This window comes from Halyomorpha halys, unplaced genomic scaffold, assembly GCF_000696795.3.
Source record: "Halyomorpha halys isolate HHAL.00 unplaced genomic scaffold, Hhal_1.1 Scaffold36.1, whole genome shotgun sequence".
In the NCBI taxonomy this organism is placed as follows: Eukaryota; Metazoa; Arthropoda; class Insecta; order Hemiptera; family Pentatomidae; genus Halyomorpha; species Halyomorpha halys.
The window spans coordinates 1,487,632-1,495,549 of record NW_027108624.1 but is presented as its reverse complement, the minus strand read 5'-3'; the positions used below and the strand labels follow the sequence as shown (position 1 = coordinate 1,495,549).

General features: G+C 33.0%; 1 protein-coding gene across 1 annotated transcript in view; it reads left to right on the top strand.

Annotated features, from left to right (window-relative positions):
- The first annotated feature begins 3,026 nt into the window (after positions 1–3,026).
- The window catches only part of LOC106686955 (lysosome-associated membrane glycoprotein 5), a 12,939-nt gene continuing 8,047 nt past the window's right edge, over positions 3,027–7,918 (top strand). Inside the window, exons 1-8 of the mRNA XM_014430583.3 lie at positions 3,027–3,189; positions 3,323–3,496; positions 4,087–4,217; positions 4,296–4,377; positions 4,466–4,596; positions 4,726–4,842; positions 5,511–5,598; positions 6,635–6,832. Of these exons, the coding sequence (XP_014286069.1) occupies positions 3,454–3,496; positions 4,087–4,217; positions 4,296–4,377; positions 4,466–4,596; positions 4,726–4,842; positions 5,511–5,598; positions 6,635–6,832 (790 nt within the window). The 5' untranslated portion in view covers positions 3,027–3,189; positions 3,323–3,453. The remainder of the gene's footprint in view (positions 3,190–3,322; positions 3,497–4,086; positions 4,218–4,295; positions 4,378–4,465; positions 4,597–4,725; positions 4,843–5,510; positions 5,599–6,634; positions 6,833–7,918) is intronic.

Below are 7,918 nucleotides of genomic sequence, written 5' to 3'. Positions count from 1 at the left end.
AAAAAAAAAAATTTAAATAAAGTAATAATCCTAATATAATAGCAGTCCCAGCACAGAGCCTTAAATAAGTAATATACTTAACTATCCAACTATGACTTGCGAGTAGTACAGAATCTCGGATGTTCCTTGCTTTAGCCCTTACGAGCCTTTGGAGCCTTCCAAGCCCGTCTTTTCGGCTTCACTTGACCTGGAATTTACATAACTTTAATCCATCGAGATAATTCTCTCTGCTCGTCACTTTGAAGGTGACAACAAAGTGGTAAAGTTAATAACTGTACCACTAATTTGATACTTCAGCAATGTTGTTATTGTAAAATCTCCTTTAGATTTCTATTTCTTCCTTATGGCATATGAGCATAGTTAGCGGCGATTACCACTATAATACTGTAGCTAAATATCTTACAGAATGTAAATACCATTTTGCGAATACTGGAAGTTCGTACACTCAAAACTCTCTTGCTGGTTTGTAGATTGATTGACTTTGATTCACATTGACTCCATGTTCTATCCTGTCGATTAACCTTCTGTCCATATAGTTCAACCTTAACTAAATAAACTTATGTGCCCATCTTGCTTGTGCTGTACAGTTCCTGAATTGAGATCTGAAGTAAACACGTATCTTTACATACTCCTTCCTCCAATTATACTGTACAAATACCCGACAGCATTACTCGCTTTCAAAGAACCAGTGACGTCATTATAACTGCAACTGTATGATTGTACTTTTTTTTTTAATCCTTCTTTCCCCCCGCTGTAGCTTAGGGCAACCCTATACCAGCGGTACGTTTCAAACTTCCTAACACTTTAATATTCTGTGAAGAAAGGACTCGGTCACCAAGCTTCCTGCATCACAGGAAGCAAAGTTCCCAAGTGTTCAGGCCTGCACTCACGTTGGTCCAAATATCTCTGAACCAAAGTGAGGCATTACTTAATTTTTATAACAATGGGGCACTAATTTTAACAACAAAGCTAATGGGTTGCCTGCTACTGGAGAGCTGTTCCCACTAAACAGGGCTCCAGTAACTTCCTACCTACATTCAAGTGGGTCTGCTATGTATACATATGATTCTTACATTTGTAAACATATAGTTAATTATATTAATCATTTGGTAATCATGCTTTTATTTGGAAAACCTTCTTTGCAAACTTTTTGAATGCCCCAAACATATCGGGAGTTGCCACAAGTTCTTCTAGAGACTTAGGCGGCCAATCAAGCAAGGAGAACTCACCTGAGTCTGGCACAAGTGTACATAGGGCAGTCAAAAATAATATGTTTTACATCTTCCACGGCTCCGCAGTTACAGTTAGGATCATCCCTTTTTTTGAAGAAGTGTAACTTTGAATTTATGTTGCCATGCCCTGTAAGAAGCTGTACCATCCAGTGGTCTGTCTCAACCCATTCATTTTTTACCCTTTTTCTGACATCTGGGAGGAACTCATGAGTCAGTCTTCCAGTTGAACAGTTATCCCACCTCCTCTGCCACTCTGACAAGACAATGTCGTCGATTCTACTAGAAACTTCCTCGAATCTTCCGCTAGAGCTGACGAAACAACTTGACCCAACACGGGCCTGCAAGCCTTTCTTAATATTGTACTTGGCGATGGCAATCTGGATTCGAAGGTCTATTGGCAGTTGACCCGTAATTACTTGCAAGGCTGAAGTTGGTGCAGTTCTATAAGCTCCAGTCAAAGTAATAGAGCTCTCCTTTGTGCCTGTTCCAATAATTTAAGATGTGCGTACGTGAGATTTTGTCCCCAGGCAGGTACAGCATAGAGGGCGATTGGCAAGAAGGAAGGTTTGTATAATATTTCTCTGCACCTATATTTCAGGCCCCAGGTCGTTCCTGCTATGTTATTGAGGCAGCTGTAGCGAAAAACAGTTTTACTTTTAATTTCTTTTAAATGGTCGGTAAAGTTACACCTTTCGCCTAAAAGAACGCCTAGAAACCTAACTTCTGGTGATGGTTTTATCAGTTTATTCCCCAATACAACCCTGGGAAGGAAGCCTCTCATTTTTCCTTTTAAGAAGAAGAGTCGAGTCTTTCGTAGTTTAGGGAGTGCTTCTTTTCACTGCACCATTGCTCAACAATAAGAGTAACCTCTGCTGCTTTCGTTTCCAGATTAACTCGTGACCTTACCTCATTCCCCACCCCAAAATCATCGACATATGCGGCTGGTGTGTATCCTGCTGCCCGTAAATTCGCCAGTAGTGGATTCATATTGATATTCCATAATGGGAGACCTAAAACGGATCCTTGAGCGCAACCCCGTTGGATCAGTCTCGTGATTCTCCTTGTTGGTAACTGGTAGAAGACTGAACGGCTCTCCAAGAAGGATTTAATAAGCTTGTATATATTTCTTGGACAGTGCAGCTTTTTAAGTTCCCCCATTATTCCAGGCCACCACATACTGTCAAAGGCTCCAGCAATATCATAAAAGAGGACAACAAAATATTTAGAGATGGAGTGTTTTGCCGCCGTTAGGAGCTGATTGATAGGATCTGTGGTTGATAATCCCCTTCCTCCTCCAAACTGATTGTACTGTCGCACTAGCTCTGGCGTGATAGTTTATAGTACAAATAATATCAGTAATGAAACTGCTACATGTTTACGCCTTGACAGGGAACTATCAAACAGTTTCAGTTATTGCAGAAGCAGTCGCAGCCCCTACCACAGTGTATCTGTTGGTATTAACTGATATGACAGAACTGTCACACTGGGTCCCTACAATAAATTCGCTCAAGATATTAAAATTTTATCAGCTGGAGGCCCCCAAAACTAATTCGCCCAAGTCCTTAAAATTGTATCATCCCGGGTCATTAAAATAATCCGGCTCGGTCCCAAAAATGAGTCCACTTGGGCCCCAGATACCAATCCGTCACGCATATAATGTAAAGCCATTTTACCCATTTCCCGCCAATAACCCGCCAAGAAGAAAAATAGCTGAAATGAAGCTGGGAGACAAAATCCCCGCATCGGCAGCACTGCTTATGACTATCATTGTAACAGTTTTCTCCGCTGTCAGTTGGATTTGTGATATTTACAAATTGTTATTTTAATGATTAAATGATTATAGGTAAAATATATAGTTGAATATTTTAAGAATTAGATATTCCTCATCCAAACTGTAGCAGTTAATTTTAAGGCTTAGTTTTCTGCTCTTTAATGTACAGTTCATCCTAAAAAAAAGGTAAGCATTATGTAGTTTTCAAAATTAATATCACTGTCATTCAAATGTTAAAAAAACAAATAACATTTGAAATGAATAGTAACCCATTTATAGTAACTTTTTCAATTTAGTACTCTATTTCAAATGTTGACAGAGATGGATGTATCCTAAACCTGGATAATGTGTGGGTGGGTGCTGATGAACAGGGCATGCTCAAGAAATGTATTGATCTAATCTTCTCCTGCCTGGTTCTTTCATGAGTTCCAGTTGATTCAGTTCTGTACCATGGCATTGCAGAGGCAGACATCTGTGTTCCTTTCTGTTACAAGTAAGATAAGTGATTTTCATATCCAAAGTATTTTTGCATTGAACATTTTAGTTATGTTAATCTAGGAGTACACAATAAGCAATTTTCATAGAACTTTAAAGAGTTTTACTGACTTTTTTGTTTGCTCATGTCTCTCATGATTTATTTAATAATGTTAATTTATTTTTATTTTTTTTTTATTATGTGAATTTCATTAAAAATATTATTTACTTAATTACTACTACATATTTCAAGTTCATGGTTTGTTAACTATTTTGTGAATAAAATGAAATACTGAAAAAATATTCAAAATAGTTAATATAATGCAATGGAATAGATTATTAGCATTTCATGTTTATCATCAGATATTGACAAAAATGAATATTTATGGGAAACAAAATATTATCTACTAATTTTTAGTGTAGTGATGATTTAAAATTTATGTTGTACCTATGATGAAATGTTAGTTCCATTGGATTTGTAAGCACCATAAGGTGAATATTGCAGTGTGAACCTAGAACTAGAAATATTGCTCCCAATACTAAATGTCACTATAATACCATGCAGCCAATTGTTATATATATTATTAATCACTGTTTTTTAAAAAATAGTCTTCCTTTTGGAAACGGGATTAGTAAAGCTTGCTGAGGTGGGATACTTCAAAGAACAACAAAATTTTGAAACTCCTAGTGTTTTGAGTTATCAGGTACCACAATCTGACACAGAAGTACTTAGTAAACACGTAAGTTGGAAAAATTTTATTGTGTTTTATTAAATTCATCATTAGCACCATTACACAATTATTAATTTCTCATTTTAGAAAAGATTGGAAATATCTAGCTTTAAGACTGAAAACCGTAAGGCTGAAAGAAACAAGGAATTGGTTAAAACAAACACTACAAGTAAATTTATTTTTGTTTGAGATATTTGCCATAACCTTTAAGATCTGTATTGATTTTTAAAGTTAATCTGTCTTTCTTTTTTCCTTAGCTCCTCCTGTGAAGGATTCACTAGAAACAGCTTTGTATAGAGTGAAAGCTGCTGATGATAGTACCTGCATAAAACTGAAGGTTGATGCAATTTTAAGTTTTAAATATCTCACAAAACTGAATGAAATACAAGTAAGATTAAAACATTATCTTTAATGCTACTGATCTTTATTTTATTATATTTATGTACTAATTTTATTTAGAATTATCTAGCGTTTTTAATGTAATTGTTTATTTTATTATTATTATTTTTTTAATTAGGATAAGGAAACATTTATCCCAACTGGAGCTACTGTAACAGGAGATTGTAGTGATGAAGATAAACAAAATCTTGTTCTGAGATGGCAGTCATTTGTGCTGAAATGGTATTTTTCAAAGGTAATATTAGAAAGCTGTACCTTGTATTTTCTAAAAAATAAATTTATATATATAGTATAAAAGTATTTTTCTTAGTCGCCTATTATTATCCTTTTATAGTTAGCAATCAACAAGTGAAAGCTGAAAACTTTAGAATTACCAGTATAGAAATTTACATCACTATATTAATATTCAAAAAAATAAATTAATAATGTATTACTTGATAAAAGGTTACAATTACTGCTAGTCTATTGCTAAACCAAAAACATTCATTTAAGTTGAAAATACTTTTTATGATTCATATAATGCAAGTGTTTTTTACTTTATTCACTCCAATGGATCTAATATTTAATCTTTAATTATTTGAAGAAATAAAAATGGACTTACTGAAAATAATATGCGACATGTATGATTATGTTTACATGAATTCAGGACTGGTCCATACTTGACCTTGAGTAAGAATAAAATTGAGTTGAATGTTTATTCTTATAGTTGGAGATGCAATGAGAAGATAAAGAGACTTAATACATTTTACAGATTTCGCCAAGTTTGCATTAGTAATGTGGGTGGAAGATATGCTCTTATTACATTTGGTAGCAGATTATTTCTTTTATAAATCAGATCTACATGATGTAGTATAGTAGTATAACAATATTGTTATGAAAACTTAATCGGATGATGTATTTCAGACTCCTGGAGGGGAAAGGTGGTTTGTGCCTAAAATTGAATTGAAATATGATCCATCTGATCCATTATTCGAGCATATTAAAACTTCAGGTTAGTAAGATTTTGGTTTTCTATTTTGAAAAATTAATTTTATTTATGTACTGGTTTATTCTGATATGTTTTATTTATTCACTCATTTATTCTAGTGATAAAATAGGTAAACATGTATTAATATATTATAATTAATGCAGCAGTTTGATAGTGCTATCTCATATATAAATGTGTTATATATCAGTGGGAGTAGGTTAATCAGTGGTAAGGCACTTACTCCTAAGACCCGGGTTTGAATCAGGGTGTGGCAGATAATTATTTTCTGTTACACTTTAGCCATGAGTCAGCCTTGTGGGTTTGGGAGACCCTTGGATCCATCAAGCCTCATGATGTGGGTGACCTTAATAGGATAAAAATCTGGCAGTCAGTGTGATTCTGACCAAATCACCTCCTTGTACAACCATTGATCTAATAATAGTACTTTCTTACAAAGCAATGCACCCCTGATCCTTCATGGGTTGTAGCGGTACAGATTTAATTTAATATAAATATTAATAGATGAAATCATATTAAATCAGGAAAAAAGGATAGACTAATTAATTAAGGAATATGATTGGTAACAAAAAATAAAATTAGTTGATTAACCCATAGCTAGCTTGTTCTAAATTATTAGCTTTTAAGGGAATGATTAGACTAGTAATGAATGGTAATTTAGAAGAGTACAAATTTTATTGTAGATTTAAATTAAAAATTGTTTGCAAGTTTCACCCTAATAGCCCAATAAAGCTTTCTTGTCATAGGTGCTAATTTAAGGTATGCTGAATTTTACAAGTGTGATAGAACTTTGTTTTAGTATGTTAGTTTAGTTGACTCTAAACTGAATTAAAGTATTTTTAGTTTAATAAAATAATTATTTCTTCTATAATTATTTAATAAATTAACTATATCTTGGGAACTATTGAATAAAAATATATATTAAAGTGGGAAGATCATATTCTCATTGGACTGTAATTTGAAAAATTTTATCTGGATAATATTAAAAAAGATGATATTGTTATTTGATAAGTTGCTTTACAACCATTTACTGTTCTTGCAGGGAGATCCTCTTTCACTTTGTCATCTAGTAGCAGTCACACCAATTATCTGTTTCCTACTCCTGTTGGCAAATCATATAAATGTGATCGAGAAATAGAAGTTGAACTCACTAGTTCTCAAACTCATACTGTAGCAAGCCTTTTCTTGAGAGACTTTAAAGTAGAACCCTTTATTTTTAAAAATGATGAATTTGGACCAGGTAATTTATTTTTAAAAACCTACTACTTCTTGTTTTATATATTGATGAATGTGTTTAATCTATAATTAAATATTCAAGGATGAAAGACAATTTATTAAAATCTATTTATGCTAATTATTACTTTATTTACAGGTTGAATATTATGAAAATATTAAAATGTGATGAAAAGCAGGTTAGCATATGTAGGTTTCTATATCAAGTATTTTTGATATGTTTAGATCATCTAGGATGATAACCAGAAGGTATGATGTTACCTGAACTGAGGGCCTCAGTGAAAGACTTTCCTCTTGCCAGGTAGAATATGCGCTGGGAAAATTATTTTTGGGCTGGAAAGATTAATTAGAGAAATATGTTTGTAGTCTATATTTAACAAAGAAATTGTATGTATTCTAAGGAATGAAAATATAATGAATATATGCATAAACAAAACCAAAGAATTGTATAAAAAATTAATTTTATGCATTAATAAAAAAAGGAAAAACAACTTAAAACTTTGCTAACACTTAAACTAATTTTATAATAAAAAATAAAAGAAAACTGTCTTCAATGTGCCTCGAGCAAATGTGCATTAATGTTTACATCTAATCTCACCGGATGACAGTTGAAATGTTCTGGAAGGAAGCAGAATAGGGGCCCATGTGTGAGAGAAGTGGCTTGGCCAAAAGTCTACCACGGCCTTACCAAGCCTGTGAAGCTGTGGGAAAACTAAAACAATGCGTCATAGCTGACAATCTTTTCAATATTTGTATAAATAATCACCCATTCAATGTATTATGCATTTAATACTATACTTATTTATCTATGATGGACTTATTTTTTTATTTTTTGTTGATTGTGTCATAACTTCTTTCCCTAATCCATAAGCTTTAATCATTACTGCAACAACCTTTGAATTGAAATATGGTGGAGTATGTTACCATTTATACCATGGTAATTTTTTTTATAGTTGTATAAATATATATTGTAATATTCCAAAATTATTTAAAATAAATAAAACGAATATTAATAGTTTTAACTCAATTCTCATATCTAAAGTATAGTTTTGAAGATAACAAGGTCAAATAAAAAGATTAAATATTAAATAAA